Raw genomic sequence first — 13,540 nt, forward strand, 5'->3', positions numbered from 1 at the left:
CCTCAACTCTTTGAGGGCCTCGTTTCAATGAGATCAATATTTAGTGTTTACTTTATTATAACCAAGTAAATCTTCACAAGTGGATTACACAGTATACTGGGATTATATTTCTTTAAAGCAGCTTTTTGGTTTTGTTTTTCTCTGGAGTTAGTAATGGTCCCATTTGCTTTGGCTTATTCTGCCTGCCCATACTTGAGTTGGCCAATAAATATCCAGTATAGGTATATATCTTTTCTGTTTTCTCAAATGTTCATGATTTGTGAATTTTGATGAGCCTCAGGGTTAGTCTCTTGGTAAATCATGTGGGAAACCACTAGCCTCTCACCCATTGTGTGGTATTAGAGATTCTTTCTTTCAAAACTTGACTACATGTACTTTCTTGTTGCTATGTCTTCCTGTTTCATGATGTCACATGTACAAAGGCATATTCTCATTCTAGTTCCATGCTGGTCCTCTTCCCATTGGCCTGTCTCTATGAGTTCCCAGCACTGCTTCAGTCCCACCATGTTCACACAGGTCATTATCTGATGCTCTTATGAAAAGCTGTCACTGGAGTTCTCTGGTCAGTGTCACGCTGCTGCTGTCCCTGGCTTGTTCTTCAACTGGACACACTCAGTCTTTCTAGGGCTCCATCTTTGGGGAAAGGGGTAGGGAGTGTCTGGATTCTGTGGTTTGGAGAAACCTGATGGTCTTTCTTCTCCCAAGCTTCATTCTTCATGCCTCCTACTCTTATTGGAATTCTTTGATCTCTGCTTTAAGGGCAGAGATGTGGCTAAGAGGGAGAGCACGTGGGAAGCACACACAATGCACATAAATCCCTATCTAAAACCATGAAGCACCCTCTGCATGTTGGGAATATGGAGGAGCCCATGAGCCTTGTCAGGGACCCTCATAGCTTCGAATCAGGCTAGGTGGCCCTAGGCGATGGCTTGACCTCCCTGAGTGTGATTCTTAGCCTGGAAGATTCTCTCCTCCTTAACTCGCCCATGGTTACTTATTGGTGATAGACTTGTTGAGTGAGTTACATACTCCACCAATCAGCAGCTCCTCAGAACAAAAAACCCCACCCACATCTGGTCACCAGGTATCTGCCCGCTGTGGACAACTGACTTCTAACGTGGGGTGGCCCCTGCCTTCTACTCCCAGGCACTGTTATAAGCGAGGTCTGACCCTCAATTCTGAATAGAAGCAGCTTAGAGGCATCAGCTTTTCTTTACCTTGCTCAGACCCATCCTAACATTTAGGGGATCCAGAAGATGACTTCTGGCAGGTCTCCTGGCCACAAACTTGGGGAAGCATGTGCAGCTGCTCATGTACCTGGACAAGGCTGGCCAGAGGCCAAGCAGACCCCAGACCCCAGGCCTCAGGCAGTGAATTTGGAACCCTGGACAGCCAGACGATGATGAGAGAGCACTGTGGGGCAGGAGTAATGGTACAGTGGGGAGGACATTTGCTTTGCACATGGCTGACCTCGGTTTGATCCCTGGCATCCCATACTATACTCTGAGCTCATCAGGAGTGATCTCTAAGGGCAGAGCCAGAAGAAAGCCCTAAACACATCTGGATGTGACCTCCTACCCCAAAAAGTGTGGAACAGAAGGAGAGGCAGGGGATAAGTTACATGCCTTGCATATGGCTGACCCAGATTCTGGTACCTCAAGGACACCAAACATCACTAAGGTGAACCATCTGACCCCAGCACCACAGGGCCTGAGCAACACTGCATTGCCTGGACCTCTTGAGACCATGTGGGAAGCAATAATTTATGCCCCTCTCAAACATACACACACAGACACCACACAGGACACACACACACGCACACGTGTGCACACACACGCGCACACGCACACACACACACACACACACACACACACACACACACACACACACGCTCTACTCAGGTTCTGCTGCCAAATGAAATAAAACAAAACAAAGTTAGCTTGAGTAGAAGTGTGGCCAGAGGAGGGAAGGGTGCTCCTAATTTGGCAGTACCCCAACTGTCTAGTGTCCAGCCAGTGCTAGAGGGGTGACCGGCCTTCTAGGAGAACCAGTTCCAGCCCCTCAGCTGATTCGTCTCTCAATGTACTAGTTTCCCCTGGGGGCCACTGAGCTGGTGGCAACTGAAAATTAGGCCAGGAACAATGGACGTGGACTAGTGAGAGGCCAAAGAATGGAAGTGAGGCTTTCAGAACTAGCTGGGCATTGGCCTCGTCAGCTCGACTCCTTATGAAGGACCCAGCCAGGCAGGATGGGTCACGGCAAGTGTCTTCTCACGGACAAGCCTGATGCCACTCAGCAGAAGGGGCCTCTACATCACCTGGGTTTGAAACCCAGCTTGGTGCATTACTCTTCTGTTTATGAGCTCAGTGAATGATACGTAGCTCCAGCTCTGATGTTCAAGGGAGCTGGTGTCATTCATGTTCAGGCTCAAAGGGACAGAGAAGGCAAAGGCAGTGAGATGTGGCTGGAAGACAAGGGCCCTTTGAAGATCCGGACAGTACAAGTGACCAAAAGACAGGAACCAGCTCCCCTTCCCACCTGCTGGGGGATCTTATGTAGGAGAACCACGAGGCTCTTTCAGACTTCCTGTTTCTGACAACTGACATCCGGGAAATTAAGCCCATTCTGGCCATCTATGCATTGATGAAAGACCTTTCTGACACTCTTGTTCCCCTAACTAACAGCCCCCACACCAAGCACACTACAGCCCCTAGAAATGGGCTCCTATCCCTTCACCTACCTCTTGGACTGGAAACAACTGGAAGGCACATAGGCAGGCATCATGCCAAAAAGCTGGCCTGTGTGAACATATGACCCAGTCAATGAATGACGGAGGGAGAGAGGTGAGCCAGCACAGAATTAGGGACCTCAGAGGCTCAGTTTTGTTCTGAGAGGTTTTCTTTCTGAGGTCTTCTCATTTCTAGAAAATCTGATCAGTTGGGGATATTGCTTAATGCCGTTAAGAGCTCATTATTTTTATGCTGGCTGACTAGAATCCATTTTGATGGCTGCTTTTTAAGTAGATTTGTAACCAAAACGGCCAGCAATGATTGCCCTGGATTTAAGCAGCCTAAGAACATGCCATGGCTGCTCTCTGAAGCCCACTCCACTCTCACCCACAGGCTCCAGAACTCTGGATGCAGACAACTTGGCTCGTGACAAACTGGCTTTTCCTGTGTCATACCTGAGATAAACTTATCCATTATCTCTTTTATTGTGGTGTGTGTGTGTGTGGGGTGTCATTTCAGGTGGTCCTCAGGGCTTACTTGTGGCCTTAATGCTCAAGGATCACTCATGGTGAGGCTAGGGGAACCAAATGAGGTGCCACTGAATGTCCACAGTCAAGGCAAAGACTTCCTCCCACCCCATGCCCTCTCTCCTCCCTTATCATTTGCTTTGGGGTGGGCAATTGGGTCACAACAGGTTATGTTCAGAGGTTACTCCTGGGTCTGTGCTCATGAACCACTCCTGGCAGTGCTCGGGGGAACCTACAGGATGCCTAAGATTGAATCAGAGTTCTTAAGCCACCTGCAAGGCAAACACCCTCCCCTCTGTGCTATTGCTCTGGTCCTTCTCCTCCATTGTCTTAAATAGTCATGGACACCAAGAAGGAATCTAGAATTAGGAATCTCCCAGTCAAATGGATACAGAAGCAAGCACAAGGTTTGTGATCCTCGGCAAATGTGCCTTTGCCTATTTCCTTCATCTATACTTAGTCTCCAGGAGCCCAGTGATGGAGTTGTAGATGAATGACTATGGTCTTGAGCCAGATGGCATGACTTAAATAACACTCCCCTTGTGCGGTGCTGGCCTGTAGAGATGAGACGGGCATTCCATGGTCTCTTCGGTGGTATGAAGCTTAGGGGCAGTGGGGTTCTGGGGTATATAATCAGAAAGACCCCCTAAAGTAAAGGGGATGAATCAGCTTTGTCCACAGTGTGAGTTCTGAGGCCAGATAAAGGGAGTCAGGGTCAACAGACACAGCTTTTGTTCTGAACAGTTGCTCTGAAGGCAGGTTCCTTTCTCCCCACCCTATAGGGGCTCCCATAAATCTCTTATGAAGCAGAATAAGGCCAGTGGCCTGGTCTCACTCCTGAGAAATAGCTCCAGGGTTCTGTGCCTGGCATGGCCAGGACAGGCAACAATTGTTCTACTTTGGTTTTTGAGTCTCATCTGGCAGTGCTCAAGGCTACTCCCTGATCTCTGCACTTAGGAATCTCTCCTGGTGGTGCTCAAGGGACCACATGGGATGCTGGTGTCGAACCTGGATTGGCTGTGTGCAAGGCAAATGCCCTACCCATTGTGTTATCATACTGGCTCCAGGCAATAGGTATTGCCATTTGGGTCTTGGGTCACACTTATTGGTGCTCAGGGGATAATACTCCCAGCTCTGTGCTCCAGGTGGTGGGGATGGACCTATGACTCCTGAATGTTTGGCATGTGCTCCAACGCTCTGCACACTCCCTCCCCCAGATGATGGTAGAGAGGGAGGGTGGTTGCCGGAGAGCCTGGGCCCTGACAGCTAGCATGAGGTTGAGAACAGGTGTCGGTCTACTCAGTCCATTCCAGACATGGGTTTCTGGGGTGGTGTGAGAGCATGAGGGGTGGGAATATTCTAGCGCCTGCTGTTCAAATAGCACAGGGAAGTGCTCATTCCCAAAGGCGGCCCTGTGGTGGCTTAAAAAGTAAAGTCCTGAGGGTGCAGAAAAATGAGGCCCTGAGGATACACAAGCAAGAAGGAAAAGTACACCCCTGGACCCCAGGGCTGGCTAGGGATTCAGTGCTATGTGATGCCCCCCTAAGTTGTTTCCTGCTCTAAATTTCCGTGTTTTCTTCTGAAGGGGAGCCTCAGGCTTCAGGAATGTGCAGAGAAGGAGTAGAGAATAGGGGTCCTGGGCTGAGGAGAGGGAGGGAAAGAGATAGAGCCTGTGGGGTCTGAAGAGGGCTCCAGGCCTGGCCAGCTCCTGAGAGGCATGTATTGAATTCAGGCCCATGGAGCCTCTAATGAAAACCTGCTCCTAAGTCCCAGGCTTGGGTCTTCTTTTAGCTGCTTCTTTATTCTAAATGTATGAGTGAATGATGCCCTTAACCCCCACAGAACACGCAGCAGGTGTGGCTCCTAGGTCCAGTTCAGCAGGGGCTGCCTCATTTGGCAGCCATTAACTTGGCCTGACTCACGGATGCATTTCACACTGCCCAGGGACAGGGCCACACACAGGTCTGTTTTTGGAAAGAGGAATGTGGTCTTATTTCAAAGGTCTGGCTTCCTCTTGTTGATGAGAAATCATTTGTATACTGAATTATAAAGATAAGTGGGACTTGACATTGGGAAGTCTAGTGTGAAACTCAGTCACATCCTTTCCTGAAAAATCTCTTTCTGACCCCTCTTTGGGCATAGTGTTCCTTCTGCTGTTTCTGGGCTTTTTATTCTTCTGGGACAGGAAAGTTTTTCTCCCCCAGGGCAGCTTCATCCAGTGTGTGGTGTGGTGTGTGTGTGTGTGTGTGTGTGTGTGTGTGTGTGTGTGGATGTCTGTGTGTGTGTCCTGTGGGTGTGAGTGTGCATGGGGGGGGTGTCTATGTGTTTGAGGCATGTGGGGGGTTGTATTTGTGGTTGGTGTGTGTGTAAATGTGCGCATGAGGAGTGTTTATATTGATGTGTGTGTTTATCTGTGTCCATTGTTGGGAAGGTTACATTGGGAGTGTCTATGTGTCTATGTTGGGGGTATGTGTGTGGTTGTGTGTGTGGACATGTCTGTGTTGTGTGCACACATGGCATTCATAAGCCATCAGATGCTTTGTTAGGCTAGGGCCAGGGAGAACAGAACATTTGAGGTTAGGAAGAACCTGTAGGAGACATGCACTCAGGGACCATGAGATAAACTTTATTTGAGGCGAAGGGAGGCCACCAGAAAGGTTCCAGACACACTGGTTAGTGTCATTAACAATGTATGGGCTGGGTGGAAGGTCAGCACTGGGCACTTGCTTTGCATGCAGGAAATCATGTATGCAACACCCACAAAGAAAAGTGACTTATGTCCTCTTCTCATGATGTGAGTGGGGAGGAGAGGGAAGAGCTGGAGCTAGAGGTTGCCAGGAAACATACATGCAGAGGTGCTAGGTTGGTGTGCCTAATGCCACAAGTATGATGAAGACAAATGGCCAGAGATAGCAGAGCAGATAGGACTCTTGTCTGGCAAGGCGGTGTCAACCAGGTTTGTATCCCTGAAACTCAAACCTTCCAGGAATGACCCCTAAGTGCAGAACCAAGTGTAAGCCTTGAGCACAGCCAGGTGTGGTCTTCATGAAGGCAGAAAGAAAATGAAGACAAACAAAAATGCACTCATGTGTGTGGAGAAAACACACACACACACACACACACATGTGTGTGTTGTGTGTCCATGAGCATGGGCCTCTTATTAACCAGGCTATCTTTTTATGGAGTATGACTACCAGGGGATGTTCTTCCACTGAGTTGAAGGTGTCTTACCTTTGGGAGGTCTGTACTTGTCATCTAAGGTGAAGACTCGGAGGCAGGCCCTCTCGGCCTTTCTTTGAGTGAATGCAGCGGCTTCCTTTTCTATCCTGAAAGCAAAAAATATAGAAGAAAGGATGAGAGAAACAATGGTCACATTCCAGTCCACCTTCTCAAGAACCATTTCTGGAATCGTCCTGCTGGGCACTCAGAAGGATATACGTACCTGCTGGGCACTCAGAGGGATAGGGCACCCCCCCAGCCCTCACAAATACACTCATAGACTTTCTGCCTGTCTGTCGTCTCTACTGAGCACAGACCTGATACCCCAAGGATAGCTTGGCTGTGGGAAATGGCAGGGGCTCACTCACCCTATGCTGTTCCCACTGCCATCTGGGCCAGAATACTTAGAATTGTTACTAAGAACACTGGCTTGCTGAGGCCAGGATTCTTGGGGTGGGAGAGGGGAAAACTACCTTTGCCAACTTCTTGAGTAATTTTGGTGCCAATTCAAACAGGGCACAACATCAGGTCAGGGATTCTTAGGTGGCACATGGGACGTTACTCTTTGTGGGGCTTTCATACAAGGAGGGCAGGTTTCCACAAGGCTCTGAGAACAGCCTGAGTGGACTGGAATGGGCTCTCTAGCTCATGTGAATGCCACCGACACACACCCTTGGTTTGCCTGAACCGTTCCTTCCAGTAACCACAGAAGTGCTGAATTGGTGTAGTTCCACCTATTCTTCTAGTTGCATTGGGCTGAACCAAGCCAGAAATGAACTTTACTCTTTGGGAATTTGGCATTAAAACTGAGACAGAAACTGGGGAAGTGACTGGAGCATGGACCAGAGGAACTTGGAAATTGTGAGCCACCATTTTGCATGACCACATGGTCTGAGTGAGAAATAAGTCGGTGGCCAAGGAAGGACTGAACAATGTGAGAGAAAGGAAAGGACAGTGATAGAAGAGCCACAGGGTGACTCTGAGTCTGATCATGTTATCTGAGGGACATTGGGGCTTTTGAATATAGGTTAGTAAAGTCAAGGGCATTTTAGCACAAAGCGTTATTTGCACTAAAATAAATTCAATTTCCATGTTCAAGTGGCGGCCTTAGTTTCTGTTGCCAGAGTTTGAAATCGCTGCCTTGCAGACTGACCAAGGCAAGACATTATCAGATACCAACTGAGAGCTCTAGTGCTTGGGATCCCAGAGGCTCTACCACTCATCATGCTTAGAAAGAGCTTGAGAGGGCCAGGACTCAGGCTTCACACATAGACCCTCTTCCTGTCATGGTCTCATTATGTGACAACAGGGTTGAAAGAATTTGAGGGTGAGCTGTCCATCACATTTGCACCTGACTATACATACTCTAGCCCCTATCTGTTCTCTCTTCATTTGTTTGTGCTGTGACTTGCCCCTCCCTTTGCTTTATTGTTCCATCTAGGTGGTAAGGCTCCTGGAAAGAAACCAGAGGACTGGAAGACAGATCTTTATACTTTAGGAAGGAGCAAGCTGTTTCCATTGTCCTGCTATTTATTAAATTTCCTGATTGTGTAAATATATCATCTCACCTTACCCTCCCCCCTCTCTCTCACACACACATACAGAGTGCTGAGCTCTTGGCACACAATACAACTCACTGGTTGACTATATACCATTTGGCCATTTGGGCATTTGGGTATTTGATCTCTCCAAATAAAGGAGATAAGATTAAGGAAAATGAGGACATCTGTTAACTCAACAGATGCTGTATCTGTGACCAGAACTATTACTTAGACATACTCTAATTTTTTCTTTCTTTTCCTTGATGAGCCCACTGGTGCAGAGGCCTTTGGGGAATGCTGTTCTAGTTCTATATCCTTAGTACATGCTTGCCATGGGCCAAACTCACCAATTAGCTGCATATCCAAGGTGTGTTACCTAGAAAACAATATCATATTAGGAGCTGCATTTCCCTTTTTGGGGGGAGGGGTAATACCCAGCAGTGCTCTCAGTTGCTTCTGTGCATTCAGGAATTATTCCTGGCAGTGATAAGGGGACCATATGGGATGCCAGGGATTGAACCTGGATCAGCCTCATGCAAAGCAGACATCCTACTGCTATACATCACTCAGCCCCCACCCCACCTTTTTAACTGACTTAAATGCATTGCCAAGTCAGGCACAATCCCTTTTGGTTAACGAACAATATAAGAGATTTTCATTCACTGGAGTACTTTGACATTCCTTCCTTTAGGTCTTGAACCTTTTCACCTATAATCATCTTAGCAATCGGATTTAGGCAACTATTATCTCATTGGCCATTAGTAAAATGCTCATGTGGTCAAAAAGAAATACTCCCCTTTTGTAACCCTGATAATCATTAAATTTCAGGCCAGAAGCTTCCATTCTTATTTGATTCTTTGAGAGCTCTTACATCAGTTCTACTTAAAGCTTGAAGAAGCTCCAGAGAGATTAACTTTGATAATTTGGCAGGCAAAAGTTGTTGGTGATATTCACATATTCCATAACACCCAATGATAATGTTAGCAATAGCTTATGTTTATTGTATTGTATTTATCCAAGAGAATATCCTTTTTTTTTTTCAGGCAGATGGCTCAAGTATTTAGAGATAAAGTATCATAATGTGATAGTCATTTACTTAGAAGAAAAAGCTTATTTTTCTTTCAGAGAGTCACTCCTTTTAGCAATAGGGCATTGTATTAATATCCACTTTAGGCTCTAGGTTTTCATGTGTATTCATGATGCTCTGAAACTTTCTTGCATCTTTAAAACTTTCATAATAAACAGTGTGTAACTTTATTCACAGTCTTTGAGAAGCCAAACCTTCACTTTTATTTATTTATTTATTTATTCATTCATTCATTCATTCATTCATTTTGGTTTGTTTAGGTGCTGGAGATTGAACTCAGAACCTCACATGTGCAAGGCAAGAGAGGTTTGTCTGTGAAGCCAAGTCTTATAAAAAGAGTATCCAGCTGTGCTTTCTCAGCTTTCCTCTGCACACATACAATCCAGAAGGTTCTACTGCATCTTTTTTCAAGGCTCTCATCCAGGTCTAACATCTGATCTCTTTACAGCATGAAAAATTTGTTGAAAGGATGCATTTTGATAAGACAGCAAAGAAAATTAAGCTCAAAAATTTTCATCTAAAGAGTTAAACTAAGGTCATTTATATTATGACAGGTTAGAAAGGGTTAGGCCACATTTTGTGTGTGTGTGTGTGTGTGTGTGTGTGTGTGTGTGTGTGTGTGTGTAGACAGACAGACAGGGTTGTATTTTTTGCTCTAAAAAAGTGAAGGAAATGCCCCATCAGTACTCACTTCTCCTCAATCACTTGCTTCTGGTATTCTTCATACTCCTCTCTGGTCATGCCTTGTGCTGCTGCTGGATCTGAGGAACCTCCTTCTTCTTTTGTTTCTTCAGAGCTGCCCCCGAACCCTAAATTCTTTACCTGGTCGCTTATCATCTTTTTCATAAAGAAAGCCATAATTTGGCCTCTTCCTGCCCCACAAAAGAACCAAATCTCAGACACAAATAGCAACAAAGAGAAAAAACAGAATAAAGCCAACAACGATACCTGGAATGCCAAGGTCTCAGTGCCACCTCACCTGACCGAGGGCCTGAGCCAGAGTGATGTGGGGGCCTTGAGCTGATTAGATCTCCAGCACCCCAAGAGCAGCAGATGGCTCTGATAACTTAAGCACAGCTGCTCGCTGCAGACCTTCCAGCATTAAGACACTAAACCTCATTTCAGGAGAGGAAATCCGGAGCTACCGGCCCTTTGCCTGACTTGCTTCCAAATTTAACTCCTCAGTGCAAGGGCTCCACTGGGGTCATCAGTGGTATAGACAGAGACAAATCAAGGGGCTGGACACTGTCAATGAACAGACAACACATTGAGGTCACTGTGGTAGAGACCTGACAACCAACGTCAGGGAAGATAAGGGAGGAGGAAAAGGAGGACCAAAAGTAGAAGTAACTCAGTAGTTTGGTGGAGGGACTGGACCACCTGGGTAGTGGTTCAGGGCGTGCATATCAGTGAATAGTCTGGGGTGGTGGGCAGAGAAAGGTCAGACTAGAGGTGACATAGATTTAGGGGCAGGGTGGAGGACTGTGGGCACTTTGATGAGTGTATCCTGCCAACATGATAAACTTAAAACAGGATTGCAACCTTAGTCCCTGATCATAGTAAATTTCTTTTGTTTTGTTTTGTTTTTGTTTGTTTGTTTGTTTTTGTTTTTGGGCACACCCAGCGGTGCTCAGGGGTTACTCCTGGCTGTCTGCTCAGAAATAGATCCTGGCAGGCACAGGGGACCATATGGGACACCGGGATTCGAACCAACCTCCTTAGGTCCTGGATCGGCTGCTTGCAAGGCAAACACCACTGTGCTATCTCTTCGGGCCCGATCTTAATAAATTTCTTTTGAAAAAGTGTTGCCCTGAAATTCATCCCAGCTGCCTGCTGAGAAGCCTAGCATGGATTGCCTAGAATGGATTGCCTCATTCTAGCCTCTTGAGTCAGCTGTTGAAAGCTGAGCCCAAGTGGTGCCAACCTGGAAGGCTCAGTGAGCAGAAACTTCCTGATTCATCCCTTTCTTTTACTGGCCTCCAAGGTCTCTTGGCTTTGCTTGTCTTCTCTGCAGTTCGGTGGAGAAGGTGTCCTGGCCTAAGTACCTAGTTGCGGGCCAGAGACTTCTGGAAGTCTTCCTTCATCACACTTTGTTAGAGTCTGAGTTGACACCCCAAAAGGCGTTTGAGAGTCAGAGACCACCTCCAATAATGCAAGATGGAAAAGGGAGTTTATTCGGTTAGCCGGGGTTCCAGCCTCACCCAACTAAGGGATTCTTGACAAGGAACCCGAGTCACATCTTCAAGCAGTTTATCTAGAAATCACAAGCAGTCACAGTATAATCATTTCATTGTATAGATGTCTTAATTAATCACTGACTTTCCTGGCTCAACTTTGGTTGTCTAGGGATATTCTTGATTCAAACCCTGGCTGTCAAGGGATACTCTGACTCAAACTTTGGTTGTCAAGGGAGCCTTATCAGATAGAACTTTCCAAGCTCACTCAAACCCTAGTTTCTTATTTCTGGAGGGCATCACCTTTGGTTTTCTCTCTTAGGAAGAACTACTGCACTGGGGTAAGTGATTGAACCCAGGGGTTTGAACCACAGGGCTGGAAAGATCAAAAATGCACAGGAAGTCCAAGCTAATCTTTAGTTCCACCCAGTCTCCAGAGCACAGTCAGTACCTCTCAGCTTCAAGTCAGTAGTCCCTGAGCATCATTGGGTGTGGCCCCAAACAAAAGAGCTAAACTAGATTTTGACCGAGAATGTGTGTTTTATCTACTTTAGGACACAATTTCCCTTTTCAAGTCAATACAAAATTTGGTTAACTTAATTTCTCCACTAGGGCCCATAAATGGCTTCCTAGTGATCCTTCCCAGGAATTCCAAAGTAAGTGACAACTGCCTAAAGGAGGGATTATGGTGTGGGACAGGAGGGCCAACTGGTAGGACATTTGGGAGACAGGAAGGAGGTCTGCAAGGCCATAGTGGAAAAAAGGTTGAAAAACACTTGTTTAAGTGGTCTTGATTTGCTGGGTTTTTGTTTGTTTATTTGGGGGACACACCCAGTGGTGCTCAAGGGTTACTCCTGGCTCTTTAACTCAGGAATCCCTTCTAGCAGGCTCAGGGCATCATATGGGATGCCTGGGATGGAACCCAAGTTGGCCAGGTGCAAGTGCTCTACCTGCTGATCTATCAGGCCCCTAAATGGTTGTGATTTGAAAGGCACCAAGACTTAGAGTGAAGTTTGTTCTTTGATCTTAGTTTCATTTTGAACTCTAGACACCTTAGCTTGAGCTTCAAACAGGTCCAACCATTTTGGTGATTGTTCACTTATGCTGGTTCATCTCCAGTGAGAAGGGTTTTTAATCTCCAGTGAAAAGTGTTTTCAATCAAAGTTTATAGTATTTCATATGTAACAAAGCAAAATCTTTTAGCCTGTTTCTATTACCCAGTACATACAGATACTGTTTGGAATACTGACTTTATTTTCCCAAAGAAAAGGCCAGTCTGCAGGAGCCATCAGTGAGTGTAACCCCTGAACTCACTTTGGACTTCATAGATCTGGATTAAATCACTGGCATCCCTGAAGAACCCCTAAAGCTCACAATACTAGAAAAGCCCTTTTATGATGTCATAGTATTGCAAAGTTCATTATGAATTTCCTGTTTTATTGGAAGTTTGTGACTAGTGGGTGAGGATGTCGATTTTCAGCTATGAAGCCAATTTGGAGACCAGCCTCCTCTCATCCAGACCTTTCCCGGGTGTGTGTGTGTGTGTGTGTGTGTGTAGACCAGCCTCCTCTCATCCAGACCTTTCCCGTGTGTGTGTGTGTGTGTGTTTATATGCGTGTGCGCGCACACAGTCAAGTTTATATTCGTGTGTGTGTGTGTGTGTGTGTGTGTGTGTGTGTAGACCAGCCTCCTCTCATCCAGACCTTTCCCGTGTGTGTGTGTGTGTGTGTGTGTGTGTGTGTTTATATGCGTGTGCGTGCACACAGTCAAGTTTATATTCGTGTGAACAGTCAAGTATCAGTGAAGCCTAATTGGTGGCAGTGACAGGACACTTACTGAACTATCTCTAGCCTGCTGAAACGAGTTTTCTCATTGTCTCCCCAGAAGTCCCACTGAATATGGAACTGAGTTTTTTCCAACTTTGACTCCTGGTTATTACAATGGCCTCCTTCTGCTGCCATATAGAAGGTGTACACCTTTGGAGCTGGATAAGCCAGACTGCAAGGCTTGTGAAACGGAATTAGGCGTTCATCTTAGCAAAAGCTCCCCCATTACTAGAAAAGATACCAAAGCTTCCGTGTTTGGCCAGTGTACGACACATTCCCCAACAGTGTCCAGTGCTCCAGAGATACAAATTCCTCAGCCTGCTACATGTTTCCTCTGAGCCTGACCTTTTAATTCTAATGCTTTACCTTAATGTTACCAGGATTCCTGCGAATCTATGGAAGGGTGTCTACTATATCCTGAAGCTGCTTAACAGACT

The 13,540-nt window shown here is 46.4% G+C and overlaps 1 protein-coding gene across 1 annotated transcript in view; it reads right to left on the minus strand.

Moving 5' to 3' along the window:
- Positions 1-9,961, minus strand: part of CPLX4 (complexin 4) — a 15,434-nt gene extending 5,473 nt beyond the window's left edge. Inside the window, exons 1-2 of the mRNA XM_049782062.1 lie at positions 9,795-9,961; positions 6,491-6,582 (exon numbers count right to left, since the gene is read on the minus strand). Coding sequence (XP_049638019.1) covers positions 6,491-6,582; positions 9,795-9,961 — 259 coding nt within the window. The remainder of the gene's footprint in view (positions 1-6,490; positions 6,583-9,794) is intronic.
- Positions 9,962-13,540: the final 3,579 nt, after the last annotated feature.

Source organism: Suncus etruscus, chromosome 10 (assembly GCF_024139225.1).
Source record: "Suncus etruscus isolate mSunEtr1 chromosome 10, mSunEtr1.pri.cur, whole genome shotgun sequence".
Taxonomy (NCBI): domain Eukaryota; kingdom Metazoa; phylum Chordata; class Mammalia; order Eulipotyphla; family Soricidae; genus Suncus; species Suncus etruscus.